The 17,682-nt window shown below is 36.6% G+C and overlaps 1 protein-coding gene across 1 annotated transcript in view; it reads left to right on the plus strand.

Annotated features, from left to right (window-relative positions):
- Positions 1–15,512: 15,512 nt before the first annotated feature.
- The window catches only part of LOC141381179 (uncharacterized), a 3,733-nt gene continuing 1,563 nt past the window's right edge, over positions 15,513–17,682 (plus strand). Inside the window, exon 1 of the mRNA XM_073944293.1 lies at positions 15,513–17,682. This exon is cut by the window's right edge and continues 1,563 nt beyond it. Coding sequence (XP_073800394.1) covers positions 15,651–17,682 — 2,032 coding nt within the window. The 5' untranslated portion in view covers positions 15,513–15,650.

Consider the following 17,682-nt stretch of genomic DNA (forward strand, 5'->3'; position numbering starts at 1 on the left):
GTATGAAACGAAGATAGATAGATAGATAGATAGATAGATAGATAGATAGATAGATAGATAGATAGATAGATAGATAGATAGATAGATAGATAGATAGATAGATAGATAGATAAAAACAGTTTATAGATAGATAGATAGATAGATAGATAGATAGATAGATAGATAGATAGATAGATAGATAGATAGATAGATAGATAGATAGATAGATAGATAGATAGATAAAAACAGTTTATAGATAGATAGATAGATAGATAGATAGATAGATAGATAGATAGATAGATAGATAGATAGATAGATAGATAGATAGATAGATAGATAGATAGATAGATAGATAAAAACAGTTTATAGATAGATAGATAGATAGATAGATAGATAGATAGATAGATAGATAGATAGATAGATAGATAGATAGATAGATAGATAGATAGATAGATAGATAGATAAAAACAGTTTATAGATAGATAGATAGATAGATAGATAGATAGATAGATAGATAGATAGATAGATAGATAGATAGATAGATAGATAGATAGATAGATAGATAGATAGATAGATAGATAGAAGATAAAAGCAGTTTGAAAAAGGATAGATAGATAGATAGTTTTGAGGTCACAAAGTTAGATCTATTGTTAAGTCAATGACAGTCTTTTGCAATAAAAGTCTATGGGACAGTTGTTGCTAGGGTGCAGTATCTGGTAGTTAGGGTGTGGCTAGAAAGTTAAAAGCTCATCAGTGATTGGCAGTTTGGTAGTCTGAGTTAAATGAGCTCAGCCATTAGTCTGTATGACAGTCTGATGCAGAGTTATGAGCTCACAAATTTTGATCCCATGTTAAGTCAATGAGAGTCCTTTGAATGGAAGTCTATGGGACAGTTTCTAGGGTCCAAAAGTGGTTGCTAGGGCGTGGCCAGAAAGTTAAAACCTCATCAGTTATTGGCAGTTAGGTAGTCTGAGTTAAATGAGCCTATTAGAAGTCTGTGTGACAGTCTGACGCAGAGTTATAAGGTCACAAAGTTTGGTCCAATGTTAAGTCTATGGGATTTTTCCGACGGTCCCGGGACGTTTTTCGGAAAATCGAAAGTCGGATCAGTCGGAAAAGATATGGCATACCGAGTCAGAATAGTTTGGAGGTCTGGTGTGAGTTTGGGGGTCATAGCTCGAAAGCTCTAGGAGGAGATAGATTTTGAATTTTAGTCTCAGAAGAAGAAGAATAATATATAAAAAAAATAATAAGTTTAAATAGGATTTCAGTAGTCTGGCTTGTTTCTCAAGCCAGCCTAACTAGATTCTTAAAGTTTGAGAACAAACTTTGAGGCTGGCTTGTGAAAGCCTGACGGTAATAGTTTATTTAGTTTAAACAGTTTTTAAAACTATGAAAAGATAGATAGATAGATAGATAGATAGATAGATAGATAGATAGATAGATAGATAGATAGATAGATAGATAGATTAGCATGTTATTAGCATGATTCTAGCATGAATTAGCATGTTTTTAACATGATTTTAGCATGAATTAGCATGTTACTAGCATGATTTTAGCGTAAATTAGCATGTTACTAGCATGATTTTAGCATGAATTAGCATGATTCTAGCATGAATTAGCATGTTGTTAGCATGATTCTAGCATGAATTAGCATGTTGTTAGCACGATTCTAGCATTAATTAGCATGTTACTAGCATGATTCTAGCATGAATTAGCATGTTGTTAGCATGATTCTAGCATGAATTAGCATGCTACTAGCATGATTCTAGCATGAATTAGCATCTTGTTAGCATGATTCTAGCATGAATTAGCAAGTTGTTAGAATGATTCTAGCATGAATTAGCATGTTACTAGCATGATTTTAGCATGAATTAGCATGTTACTAGCATGATTCTAGCATAAATTAGCATGTTACTAGCATTATTCTAGCATGAATTAGCATGTTACTAGCATGATTCTAGCATGAATTAGCATGTTGTTAGCATGATTCTAGCATGAATTAGCATGTTACTAGCATGATTCTAGCATGAATTAGCATGTTGTTAGCATGATTCTAGCATGAATTAGCATGTTACTAGCATGATTTTAGCATGAATTAGCATGTTACTAGCATGATTCTAGCATAAATTAGCATGTTGTTAGCATGATTCTAGCATGAATTAGCATGTTACTAGCATGATTCTAGCATGAATTAGCATGTTACTAGCATTATTCTAGCATGAATTAGCATGTTACTAGCATGATTTTAGCATGAATTAGCATGTTACTAGCATGATTCAAGCATAAATTAGCATGTTGTTAGCATGATTCTAGCATGATTCTAGCATGAAATAGCATGTTGCTAGCATGATTCTAGCATGAATTAGCATGTTACTAGCATGATTTTAGCATGAATTAGCATGTTACTAGCATGATTCTAGCATAAATTAGCATGTTGTTAGCATGATTCTAGCATGAATTAGCATGCTACTAGCATGATTCTAGCATGAATTAGCATGTTGTTAGCATGATTCTAGCATGAATTAGCATGTTACTAGCATGATTTTAGCATGAATTAGCATGTTACTAGCATGATTCTAGCATAAATTAGCATGTTACTAGCATTATTCTAGCATGAATTAGCATGTTACTAGCATGATTCTAGCATGAATTAGCATGTTGTTAGCATGATTCTAGCATGAATTAGCATGTTACTAGCATGATTCTAGCATGAATTAGCATGTTGTTAGCATGATTCTAGCATGAATTAGCATGCTACTAGCATGATTCTAGCATGAATTAGCATGTTGCTAGCATGATTCTAGCATGAATTAGCATGTTACTAGCATGATTTTAGCATGAATTAGCATGTTACTAGCATGATTCTAGCATAAATTAGCATGTTGTTAGCATGATTCTAGCATGAATTAGCATGCTACTAGCATGATTCTAGCATGAATTAGCATGTTGTTAGCATGATTCTAGCATGAATTAGCATGTTACTAGCATGATTCTAGCATGAATTAGCATGTTGTTAGCATGATTCTAGCATGAATTAGCATGTTACTAGCATGATTCTAGTATAAATTAGCATGTAACTAGCATGTTTCTAGCATGAATTAGCATATTGTTAGCATGATAGATAGATAGATAGATAGATAGATAGATAGATAGATAGAAAGAGGTAGATAGATAGATAGATAGATAGATAGATAGATAGATAGATAGATAGATAGATAGATAGATAGATAGATAGATAGATAGATAGATAGATAGATAGATAGATAGATGGATACAGACAGACAGACAGACAGACAGACAGATAGATAGATAGATAGATAGATAGATAGATAGATAGATAGATAGATAGATAGATAGATAGATAGATAGATGTAGATAGATAGATAGATAGATAGATAGATAGATAGATAGATAGATAGATAGATAGATAGATGGTGTATGAGCATGAGTCAAACAAGCCAACCCCCGCCTCTCTACGATGTTCTGATGCTGAGATATAGCTGGTGTCATATCGTTGCTAGGTTAGTCTGTTTTGTTGCTATGGAGTTGATTGACAGCTTAGACTGATGATGTATCAAAGCTTCTTGCCAGTATGAACAGTTAAAAACAACCCCCATGTCTCTATCACACTGCAGCATGACAATATCAGTCTGAACCTCTTTAATGGCAGTCTATGGGACAGTTGCTAGGGTGCAGTATCTGGTTGTTAGGGTGTGGCTAGAAAGTTAAAAGGCCATCGGTGATTGGCTGCTGGCTAGACTGAGTTAAATGAGCTCAGCCATTAGTCTGTAGGACAGTTTGATGCAGAGTTATGAGCTCACAAAGTTTGATCCAATGTAAAGTCAATGAGAGTCTTTTGCAATGGAAGTCTATGGGACGGTTTCTAGGGTCCAAAAGTGGTTGCTAGGGCGTGGCCAGAAAGTTTAAAGGTGATCAGTCATTGGCAGATTGATGGTCTGAGTTAAATGAGCCTAGTTAGAAGTCTGTGTGACATTCTGACGCGGAGTTATGAGGTCGCAAAGTTTGATCCAATGTTACGTCTATGGGATTTTTCCGACGGTCCCGGGACGTTTTTCGGAAAACCGAAAGTCGGATCAGTCGGAAAAGATATAGCAACTCGAGTCAGAATAGTTCGGAGGTCTGACCCAAGTTTGATGGTCATAGCTTGAAAGGCCTAGGACGAGATAGAGTTTAATTTTTAGTCTCAGAAGAAGAATAATAATATAGAACTAGATTCTTAAAGTTTGAGAACAAACTTTGAGGCTGGCTTGTGAAAGCCTGATGGTAATAGTTTATTTAGTTTAAACAGTTTTAAAAAGTATGAAATGATAGATAGATAGATAGATAGATAGATAGATAGATAGATAGATAGATAGATAGATAGATAGATAGATAGATAGATAGATAGATAGATAGATAGATAGATAGATAGATTAGCATGTTATTAGCATGATTCTAGCAAGAATTAGCATGTTGCTAACATGACTCTAGCATGAATTAGCATGTTACTAGCATGGTTCTAGCATGAATTAGCATGTTGTAAGCATGATTTTAGCATGAATTAGCATGTTGTTAGCATGATTTTAGCATGAATTAGCATGTTGTTAGCATGATTCTAGCATGAATTAACATGTTTCTAGCACAATTCTAGCATGAATTAGCATGTTGTTAGCACGATTATAGCATGAATTAGCATGTTGTTAGCATGATTCTAGAATGAATTAACATGTCACTAGCATGATTATAGCATGAATTACCATGTTGTTAGCATAATTCTAGCATGAATTAGCATGTGACTAGCATGATTCTAGCATGAATTAGCATGTGACTAGCATGAATTAGCATGTTGTTAGCATGATTCTAGCATGAATTAGCATGTTACTAGCATGATTCTAGCATGAATTAGCATGTTACTAGCATGATTCTAGCATTAATTAGCATGTTGTTAGCATGATTCTAGCATGAATTAGCATGCTACTAGCATGATTCTAGCATGAATTAGCATGTACCTAGCATGATTTTAACATCAATTAGCATGTTACTAGCATGATTTTAGCATGAACTAGCATGTTGTTAGCATAATTCTAGCATGAATTAGCATGTTACTAGCATGATTCTAGTATGAATTAGCATGTTACTAGCATGATTCTAGCATGAATTAGCATGTTGTTAGCATAATTCTAGCATGAATTAGCATGTTACTAGCATGATTCTAGCATGAATTAGCATGTTGTCAGCACGATGCTAGCATGAATTAGCATGTTACTAGCATGAATCTAGCATAAATTAGCATGTTACTAGCATGATTCTAGCATGAATTAGCATGTTGTTAACATGATTCTAGCATGAATTAGCATGTTGTTAGCATGATTCTAGCATGAATTAGCATGTTACTAGCATGATTCTAGCATGAATTAGCATGTAACTAGCATGATTCTAGCATGAATTAGCATGTTGTTAGCATGATTCTAGCATGAATTAGCATGTTGTTAGCATGATTCTAGCATGGATTAGCATGTTACTAGCATGATTTTATCATAAATTAGCATGATTCTAGCATGAATTAGCATGTTGTTAGCATGATTCTAGCATGAATTAGCATGTGACTAGCATGATTCTAGCATGAATTAGCATGTGACTAGCATGATTCTAGCATGAATTAGCATGTAACTAGCATGATTCTAGCATGAATTAGCATGTTGTTAGCATGATAGATAGATAGATAGATAGATAGATAGATAGATAGATAGATAGATAGATAGATAGATAGATAGATAGATAGAGACAGATAGATAGATAGACAGACAGACAGACAGACAGACAGATAGATAGATAGATAGGTAGAGGTAGATAAAGATAGATAGATAGATAGATAGATAGATAGATAGATAGATAGATAGATAGATAGATAGATAGATAGATAGATAGATAGATAGATAGATAGATAGATAGATAGATGGTGTAAGAGCATGAGTCAAACAAGCCAACCCCCGCCTCTCTACGATGTTCTGATGCTGAGATATAGCTGCTGTTTTATCGTTGCTAGGTTAGTCTGTTTTGTTGCTATGGAGTTGATTGACAGCTTAGACTGATGATGTATAAAAGCTTCTTGCCAGTATGAACAGTTAAAAACAACCCCCATGTCTCTATCACACTGCAGCATGACAATATCAGTCTGAACCTCTTTAATTGCAGTCTATGGGACAGTTGCTAGGGTGCAGTATCTGGTTGTTAGGGTGTGGCTAGAAAGTTAAAAGGCCATCAGTGATTGGCTGCTGGCTAGACTGAGTTAAATGAGCCTAGCCATTAGTCTGTAGGACAGTCTGATGCAGAGTTATGAGCTCACAAAGTTTGATCCCATGTAAAGTCAATGAGAGTCTTTTGCAATGGAAGTCTATGGGACGGTTTCTAGGGTCCAAAAGTGGTTGCTAGGGCGTGGCCAGAAAGTTTAAAGGTGATCAGTCATTGGCAGTTTGATAGTCTGAGTTAAATGAGCCCAGTTAGAAGTCTGTGTGACATTCTGATGCGGAGTTATGAGGTCACAAAGTTTGATCCAATGTTACGTCTATGGGATTTTTCCGACGGTCCCGGGACGTTTTTCGGGAAACTGAAAGTCGGATCAGTCGGAAAGGATATAGCAACTCGAGTCAGAATAGTTCGGAGGTCTGACCCAAGTTTGATGGTCATAGCTTGAATGGCCTAGGACGAGATAGAGTTTAATTTTTAGTCTCAGAAGAAGAATAATATAGAATAACTAGATTCTTAAAGTTTGAGAACAAACTTTGAGGCTGGCTTGTGAAAGCCTGACGGTAATAGTTTATTTAGTTTAAACAGTTTTAAAAAGTAAGAAAAGATAGATAGATAGATAGATAGATAGATAGATAGATAGATAGATAGATAGATAGATAGATAGATAGATAGATAGATAGATAGATTAGCATGTTATTAGCATGATTCTAGTGTGAAATAGCATGTTATTAGCATGATTCTAGCATGAATTAACATGTTACTACCATGATTTTAGCATTAATTAGCATGTTGTTAGCATGATTTTAGCATGAATTAGCATGTTACTAGCATGATTATAGCATGAGTTAGCATGTTGTTAGCATGATTCTAGCATGATTTAGCATGTTGTTAGCACGATTCTAGCATGAATTAGCATGATTCTAGCATGAATTAGCATGTTGTTAGCATGATTCTAGCATGAATTAGCATGTTTCTAGCATGAATTAGCATGTTGTTAGCACGATTCTAGCATGAATTAGCATGTTACTAGCACGATTCTAGCATGAATTAGCATGTTACTAGCACGATTCTAGCATGAATTAACATGTTGTTAGCACGATTCTAGCATGAATTAGCATGTGACTAGCATGATTCTAGCATGAATTAGCAGGTTGTTAGCACGATTCTAGCATGAATTAGCATGTTGTTAGCACGATTCTAGCATGAATTAGCATGTTACTAGCATGATTCTAGCATGAATTAGCATGTTACTAGCAAGATTCTAGCATGATTTAGCATGTTACTAGCAAGATTCTAGCATGATTTAGCATGTTACTAGCATGATTCTAGCATAAATTAGCATGTTGTTAGCATGATTCTAGCATGAATTAGCATGTTACTAGCATGTTTCTAGCATGAATTAGCATGTTGTTAGCACGATTCTAGCATGAATTAGCATGTTACTAGCACGATTCTAGCATGAATTAGCATGTTAATAGCACGATTCTAGCATGAATTAGCATGTTGTTAGCATGATTCTAGCAGAAATTAGCATGTTGTTAGCAGGATTCTAGCATGAATTAGCATGTTACTAGCACGATTCTAGCATGAATTAGCATGTTACTAGCACGATTCTAGCATGAATTAGCATGTTACTAGCATGATTCTAGCATGAATTAGCATGTGACTAGCATGATTCTAGCATGAATTAGCAGGTTGTTAGCACGATTCTAGCATGAATTAGCATGTTGTTAGCACGATTCTAGCATGAATTAGCATGTTACTAGCATGATTCTAGCATGAATTAGCATGTTACTAGCAAGATTCTAGCATGATTTAGCATGTTACTAGCAAGATTCTAGCATGATTTAGCATGTTACTAGCATGATTCTAGCATAAATTAGCATGTTGTTAGCATGATTCTAGCATGAATTAGCATGTTACTAGCATGTTTCTAGCATGAATTAGCATGTTGTTAGCACGATTCTAGCATGAATTAGCATGTTACTAGCACGATTCTAGCATGAATTAGCATGTTAATAGCACGATTCTAGCATGAATTAGCATGTTGTTAGCATGATTCTAGCATGAATTAGCATGTTGTTAGCAGGATTCTAGCATGAATTAGCATGTTACTAGCACGATTCTAGCATGAATTAGCATGTTACTAGCACGATTCTAGCATGAATTAGCATGTTACTAGCATGATTCTAGCATGAATTAGCATGTTACTAGCATGATTCTAGCATAAATTAGCATGTTGTTAGCATGATTCTATCATGAATTAGCATGTTACTAGCATGATTCTAGCATAAATTAGCATGTTACTAGCATGATTCTAGCATGAATTAGCATGTTACTAGCATGATTCTAGCATGAATTAGCATGTTGTTAGCATGATTTTAGCATGAATTGGCATGTTACTAGCATGATTCTAGCATGAATTAGCATGTTACTAGCATGATTCTAGCATGAATTAGCATGTTGTTAGCATGATTCTAGCATGAATTAGCATGTGACTAGCATGATTCTAGCATGAATTAGCATGTTGTTAGCATGATTCTAGTATAAATTAGCATGTGACTAGCATGATTCTAGTGTGAATTAGCATGTAACTAGCATGTTTCTAGCATGAATTAGCAAATTGTTAGCATGATGGATAGATGGATGGATAGATAGATAGAGATAGATAGATAGATAGATAGATAGATAGATAGATAGATAGATAGAGGTAGATAGATAGATAGATAGATAGATAGATAGATAGATAGATAGATAGATAGATAGATAGATAGATAGATAGATAGATGGTGTAAGCATGAGTCAAACAAGCCAACCCCCGCTTCTCTACGATGTTTTGATGCTGAGATATAGCTAGTGTTATATCGTTGCTAGGTTAGTCTGTTTTGTTGCTATGGAGTTGATTGACAGCTTAGACTGATGATGTATCAAAGCTTCTTGCCAGTATGAACAGTTAAAAACAACCCCCATGTCTCTATCATAATGCAGCATGACAATATCAGTCTGAACCTCTTTAATGGCAGTCTATGGGACAGTTGCTAGGGTGCAGTATCTGGTTGTTAGGGTGTGGCTAGAAAGTTAAAAGGCCATCAGTGATTGGCTGCTGGCTAGACTGAGTTAAATGAGCTCAGCCATTAGTCTGTAGGACAGTCTGATGCAGAGTTATGAGCTCACAAAGTTTGATCCCATGTAAAGTCAATGAGAGTCTTTTGCAATGGAAGTCTATGGGACGGTTTCTAGGGTCCAAAAGTGGTTGCTAGGGCGTGGCCAGAAAGTTTAAAGGTGATCAGTCATTGGCAGTTTGATAGTCTGAGTTAAATGAGCCCAGTTAGAAGTCTGTGTGACATTCTGATGCGGAGTTATGAGGTCACAAAGTTTGATCCAATGTTACGTCTATGGGATTTTTCCGACGGTCCCGGGACGTTTTTCGGAAAACCGAAAGTCGGATCAGTCGGAAAGGATATAGCAACTCGAGTCAGAATAGTTCGGAGGTCTGACCCGAGTTTGATGGTCATAGCTTCAAAGGTCTAGGACGAGATAGAGTTTAATTTTTAGTCTCAGAAGAAGAAAATATAATAATAATATTAAGTTTAATAGGATAACAGTAGTCTGGCTTGCTACACAAGCCAGCCTAATAATAATAATAAGTTTAATAGGATAACAGTAGTCTGGCTTGCTACACAAGCCAGCCTAATAACTAGATTCTTAAAGTTTGAGAACAAACTTTGAGGCTGGCTTGTGAAAGCCTGACGGTAATAGTTTATTTAGTTTAAACAGTTTTAAAAAGTATGAAAAGATAGATAGATAGATAGATAGATAGATAGATAGATAGATAGATAGATAGATAGATAGATAGATAGATAGATAGATAGATAGATAGATAGATAGATAGATTAGCATGTTATTAGCATGATTTTAACGTGAAATAGCATGTTGTTAGCATGATTCTAGCATGAATTAGCATGTTACTAGCATGATTTTAGCATGAATTAGCATGTTGTTAGCATGATTTCAGCATTAATTAGCATGTTACTAGCATGATTTTAGCAATAATTAGCATGTTGTTAGCATGATTTTAACATGAATTAGCATGTTGTTAGCACGATTCTAGCATGAATTAGCATGTTACTAGCATGATTCTAGCATGAATTAGCATGTTACTAGCATGATTTTAGCATGAATTAGCACAATTCTAGCATGAATTAGCATGTTGTTAGCATGATTCTAGCATGAATTAGCATGTTGTTAGCATGATTCTAGCATGATTTAGCATGTTACTAGCAAGATTCTAGCATGAATTAAAATGCAACTAGCATGATTCTAGCATAAATTAGCATGTTGTTAGCATGCTTCTAGCATGAATTAGCATGTTACTAGCATGATTCTAGCATGAATTAGCATGTTGTTAGCATGATTCTAGCATGAATTAGCATTTCACTAGCATGATTCTAGCATGAATTAGCATGTTGTTAGCATGATTCTAGCATGAATTAGCATGTTGTTAGCATGATTCTAGCATGAATTAGCATGTTACTAGCATGATTCTAGCATGAATTAGCATGTTGTTAGCATGATTCTAGCATGAATTAGCATGTTGTTAGAATGATTCTAACATGAATTAGCATGTTACTAGCATGATTCTAGCATGAATTAGCATGTTGTTAGCATGATTCTAGCATGAATTAGCATTTCACTAGCATGATTCTAGCATGAATTAGCATGTTGTTAGCATGATTCTAGCATGAATTAGCATGTTGTTAGCATGATTCTAGCATGAATTAGCATGTTACTAGCATGATTCTAGCATGAATTAGCATGTTGTTAGCATGATTATAGCATGAATTAGCATGTTACTAGCATGATTCTAGCATGAATTAGCATGTTGTTAGCATGATTCTAGCATGAATTAGCATGTTACTAGCATGATTCTAGCATGAATTAGCATGTTGTTAGCACGATGCTAGCATGAATTAGCATGTTACTAGCATGATTCTAGCATGAATTAGCATGTTGTTAGCATGATTATAGCATGAATTAGCATGTTACTAGCATGATTCTAGCATGAATTAGCGTGTTGTTAGCATGATTCTAGCATGAATTAGCATGTTACTAGCATGATTCTAGCATGAATTAGCATGTTGTTAGCATGATTCTAGCATGAATTAGCATGTTACTAGCATGATTCTAGTATAAATTAGCATGTAACTAGCATGTTTCTAGCATGAATTAGCATATTGTTAGCATGATAGATAGATAGATAGATAGATAGATAGATAGATAGATAGATAGATAGATAGATAGATAGATAGATAGATAGATAGAAAGAGGTAGATAGATAGATAGATAGATAGATAGATAGATAGATAGATAGATAGATAGATAGATAGATAGATAGATAGATAGATAGATAGATACAGACAGACAGACAGACAGATAGATAGATAGATAGATAGATAGATAGATAGATAGATAGATGTAGATAGATAGATAGATAGATAGATAGATAGATAGATAGAAAGATGTAGATAGATAGATAGATAGATAGATAGATAGATAGATAGATAGATAGATAGATAGATAGATGGTGTATGAGCATGAGTCAAACAAGCCAACCCCCGCCTCTCTACGATGTTCTGATGCTGAGATATAGCTGGTGTCATATCGTTGCTAGGTTAGTCTGTTTTGTTGCTATGGAGTTGATTGACAGCTTAGACTGATGATGTATCAAAGCTTCTTGCCAGTATGAACAGTTAAAAACAACCCCCATGTCTCTATCACACTGCAGCATGACAATATCAGTCTGAACCTCTTTAATGGCAGTCTATGGGACAGTTGCTAGGGTGCAGTATCTGGTTGTTAGGGTGTGGCTAGAAAGTTAAAAGGCCATCGGTGATTGGCTGCTGGCTAGACTGAGTTAAATGAGCTCAGCCATTAGTCTGTAGGACAGTTTGATGCAGAGTTATGAGCTCACAAAGTTTGATCCAATGTAAAGTCAATGAGAGTCTTTTGCAATGGAAGTCTATGGGACGGTTTCTAGGGTCCAAAAGTGGTTGCTAGGGCGTGGCCAGAAAGTTTAAAGGTGATCAGTCATTGGCAGATTGATGGTCTGAGTTAAATGAGCCTAGTTAGAAGTCTGTGTGACATTCTGACGCGGAGTTATGAGGTCGCAAAGTTTGATCCAATGTTACGTCTATGGGATTTTTCCGACGGTCCCGGGACGTTTTTCGGAAAACCGAAAGTCGGATCAGTCGGAAAAGATATAGCAACTCGAGTCAGAATAGTTCGGAGGTCTGACCCAAGTTTGATGGTCATAGCTTGAAAGGCCTAGGACGAGATAGAGTTTAATTTTTAGTCTCAGAAGAAGAATAATAATATAGAATAATAATAACTAGATTCTTAAAGTTTGAGAACAAACTTTGAGGCTGGCTTGTGAAAGCCTGACGGTAATAGTTTATTTAGTTTAAACAGTTTTAAAAAGTATGAAAAGATAGATAGATAGATAGATAGATAGATAGATAGATAGATAGATAGATAGATAGATAGATAGATAGATAGATAGATTAGCATGTTATTAGCATGATTTTAACGTGAAATAGCATGTTATTAGCATGATTCTAGCATGAATTAGCATGTTACTAGCATGATTTTAGCAGGAATTAGCATGTTGTTAGCATGATTTTAGCATGAATTAGCATGTTACTAGCATGATTCTAGCATGAATTAGCATGTTGTTAGCATGATTCTAGCATGAATTAGCATGTTGTTAGCACGATTCTAGCATGAATTAGCATGTTACTAGCACGATTCTAGCATGAATTAGCATGTACCTAGCATGATTCTAGCATGAATTAGCATGTACCTAGCATGATTTTAACATGAATTAGCATGTTACTAGCATGATTTTAGCATGAATTAGCACAATTCTAGCAGGAATTAGCATGTTGTTAGCATAATTCTAGCACGATATAACATGTTGTTATTATGATTCTAGCATGAATTAGCATGTTACTAGCATGATTCTAGCATGAATTAACATGTTGTTAGCATGCTTCTAGCATGATTTAGCATGCTACTAGCATGATTCTAGCATGAATTAGCATGTTGTTAGCATGATTCTAACATGAATTAGCATGTTACTAGCATGCTTCTAGCATGAATTAGCATGTTATTAGCATGATTCTAGCATGAATTAGCATTTGACTAGCATGATTCTAGCATGAATTAGTATGTTGTTAGCATGATTCTAGCATGAATTAGCATGTTTTTAGCATGATTCTAACATCAATTAGCATGTTACTAGCATGATACTAGCATGAATTAGCATATTGTTAGCATGATTCTAGTATAAATTAGCATGTGACTAGAATGATTCTAGCATGAATTAGCATGTAACTAGCATGTTTCTAGCATGAATTAGCATATTGTTAGCATGATAGATAGATAGATAGATAGATAGATAGATAGATAGATAGATAGATAGATAGATAGATAGATAGATAGATAGATAGATAGATAGATAGATAGATAGATACAGGTAGATAGATAGATAGATAGATAGATAGATAGATAGATAGATAGATAGATAGATAGATAGATAGATAGATAGATAGATAGATAGATAGAGGTAGATAGATAGATAGATAGATAGATAGATAGATAGATAGATAGATAGATAGATAGATAGATAGATAGAGGTAGATAGATAGATAGATAGATAGAGGTAGATAGATAGATAGATAGATAGATAGATAGATAGATAGATAGATAGATAGATAGATAGATAGATAGATAGATAGATAGATAGATAGATAGATAGATAGATAGATAGATAGATACAGGTAGATAGATAGATAGATAGAGGTAGATAGATAGATAGATAGATAGATAGATAGATAGATAGATAGATAGATAGATAGATAGATAGATAGATAGATAGATAGATAGATAGATAGATGGAGTGCGAGCATGAGTCAAACAAGCCAACCCCCGCTTCTCTACGATGTTTTGATGCTGAGATATAGCTAGTGTTATATCGTTGCTAGGTTAGTCTGATTTGTTGCTATGGAGTTGATTGACAGCTTAGACTGATGATGTATCAAAGCTTCTTGCCAGTATGAACAGTTAAAAACAACCCCCATGTCTCTATCATAATGCCTCATGACAATATCAGTCTGAACCTCTTTAATGGCAGTCTATGGGACAGTTGCTAGGCTGCAGTATCTGGTTGTTAGGGCGTGGCTAGAAAGTTAAAAGGCCATCAGTGATTGGCTGCTGGCTAGACTGAGTTAAATGAGCTCAGCCATTAGTCTGTAGGACAGTTTGATGCAGAGTTATGAGCTCACAAAGTTTAATCCCATGTTAAGTCAATGAGAGTCTTTTGAATGGAAGTCTATGGGACGGTTTCTAGGGTCCAAAAGTGGTTGCTAGGGCGTGGCCAGAAAGTTTAAAGGTGATCAGTCATTGGCAGTTTGATAGTCTGAGTTAAATGAGCCCAGTTAGAAGTCTGTGTGACATTCTGATGCGGAGTTATGAGGTCACAAAGTTTGATCCAATGTTACGTCTATGGGATTTTTCCGACGGTCCCGGGACGTTTTTCGGAAAACCGAAAGTCGGATCAGTCTGAGGAGACATAGCAACCCGAGTCAGAATAGTTCGGAAGTCTGACCCGAGTTTGATGGTCATAGCTTGAAAGCTCTAGGAGGAGATGAGTTTTGATTTTTAGTCTCAGAAGAAGAAAATATAATAATAAGTTTAAATAGGATTTCAGTAGTCTGGCTTGCTACACAAGCCAGCCTAATAAGTTTAATAGGATAACAGTAGTCTGGCTTGCTACACAAGCCAGCCTAATAATAATAAGTTTAATAGGATAACAGTAGTCTGGCTTGCTACACAAGCCAGCCTAATAATATTAAGTTTAATAGGATAACAGTAGTCTGGCTTGCTACACAAGCCAGCCTAATAATAATAATAATAATAATAATAATAATAAACAGCAATAATACTTATAATATTCATAATGATGATGATGATGATGATGATAATAATAATGAGTCATAGTCATCATAATTTGTAATCAACATCATGAACAAAATCATAATCGTAAGCTATAGTAATCATCATACTACTACTACTATTACTACTGATAATAATTATGATTACTGATGTTGTTGTTGTTGTTGTTGTTGTTGTTATTATTATTATTGATATTATTATTATTATTATTATTAGTAGTAGTAGTATTGTTGTTTATCGTAGTAGTATATATGTCCATCGTATTTGATGCGCAGGCGCGAGCTTGCTGCAGCATGTTTTGACTGCTCTGTCTTGTCTTAGTGTTTTAGAGGTTTAATTTGTTGTCTTTATTTTTATTTTCTTTTGTTTTAGTTTATTAGTGTTAGTAAGCGGTGCCCTCCTTAAACATGAGGGTAGAGAGAGCCATCTCTGTGTTTTTTCTGGTTACTGCTCTTTGTTTGAGCTTGCCGCACGCTGCTAATGCTAACACAGCTAGCGGTTGCGGTCCGGTTTTTGTTTATACCCCGGACCAGCTGATCTCGTTGAGGCAGGATGCTTCGAAGCACAGTGCGGTGCTCTCGGGTATCCCCGCGGAGTTACGGAGGGGGAAGACTAAGAGAGGCTGCCGTGGAGGAGCGAAGGTGCGAGGGAAAAGAACGAGGAATGGGAAATTGTCTGATGAGCAGCCGAGAAGACGGTATAAACCTAACCTGCCGTCTGTTGTTATGGGCAACGTGAGGTCACTGGAAAATAAGATGGACGAGCTTACGGCACGGGTCAGATGCAACAGAGAATTTCGTGAGTGTAGTTTGATGTGTTTTACTGAGACATGGCTGCATGAGTGTATTTCTGACTCAGTCGTGGACGTGGCTGGCTTTTCGAGTGTCCGGGCGGATAGAACTCGGCGTGAGAGTGGAAAGAGCAAGGGGGGTGGACTTGCTGTTTTTGTTAATGAAAGATGGTGCCACCCGAATCACATTGTGATCAAGGAACGTATCTGTAGCCCGGACATTGAACTGTTAGCAGTGGGGCTACGTCCATACTATCTACCCAGAGAGTTTTCACATGTGATCGCCATTGTTGTTTACATTCCTCCATCGGCCAATGCGACGACGGCATGTGACGTCATTCACTCCGCTACTGCTAGACTCCAGACAATGCACCAGGACGCGTTCGTCTTAATATCAGGCGATTTTAATCATGTCTCACTAAACAGGACACTGTCCACCTTTTCACAGTATGTAGAATGCCCCACCAGAGAAAATAAGACTCTGGACTTACTGTATGCTAATGTGGAAGAGGCATACAGCTGTATAGCCATTCCACCTCTAGGTAGATCGGATCACAATCTTGTGTACCTTCAGTCCACCTACCTACCACTGGTAAAGCGGCAGCCAGCTACTGTTAGGACAGTGAGGGAATGGTCAAAAGAGGCCAGTGCAGCCCTGCAAGACTGCATGGAGACTACGGACTGGGATGCTCTGTGCGTGCCACATGGTATGGACATTGATAACCTCACAGACTGTGTCACTGAGTATATCAACTTCTGTGTGGATAGTACTGTACCATTGAAATCCATACGCTGCTTTCCTAACAACAAGCCATGGGTCACTAAAGATATCAAAGCCCTTCTGAATGAAAAGAAGGTGGCATTCAGGTCAGGTGATAAGGAAGCAGCTAAGGAAGTACAGAGGCGCTTGTCGGTGAGGTTAAAGGAGGGTAAGGAGAGATATAAGAAAAAGCTGGAACAAGAGCTGAAACAGAATAACAGTAGGTATGTGTGGAGAGGCATGAAGAACATTACTGGCTTCAAGACCAGCAGCCCTAGAACTGATGGTGATGTGGATAGGGCCAATCAGTTTAATATGTTTTTCAATAGGTTTGACAGTAGGCCTCTCTCCAGCTCTGACACAGCCCTTACTGCACCTAGTGCATCTGCTCCCCCCAATAGTGTCACGTCAAATTGCAGCATTTTGCCCTACTTCATGCCCTCTCCTTCCTCCTCTTTCACCATCGTACCAACTGAAGCCTCCATCGCCTCTCCTCCTTTCATTGGTGTCTCAGACTCTTATAAACCACCTATGATCATCACTGAGGACCAAGTGAGGAGAGAATTATGCAGACTCCATCCTGCTAAGGCACCGGGTCCAGACGGATTAACCACACAAGTACTTAAGCTGTGTGCTTCTCAGTTAAGTGGAGTACTGCTGAGGATCTTTAATTTGAGCCTCAGTATTAAGAAAGTTCCTGTGATGTGGAAAACATCATGTCTGGTTCCGGTACCCAAGAAGGCGCGACCTAGTGTTCCATCAGACTACAGGCCAGTAGCACTTACTTCACACAGTATGAAGGTCTTTGAGAGGCTGGTCTTGGGCACTCTCCGCCCCCTAGTGAGGTCAGCGCAAGATTCTCTTCAGTTCGCTTACCAGGCCAAGATTG

This window comes from Danio rerio, chromosome 3 (genome assembly GCF_049306965.1).
Source record: "Danio rerio strain Tuebingen ecotype United States chromosome 3, GRCz12tu, whole genome shotgun sequence".
NCBI classification, from domain to species: Eukaryota; Metazoa; Chordata; class Actinopteri; order Cypriniformes; family Danionidae; genus Danio; species Danio rerio.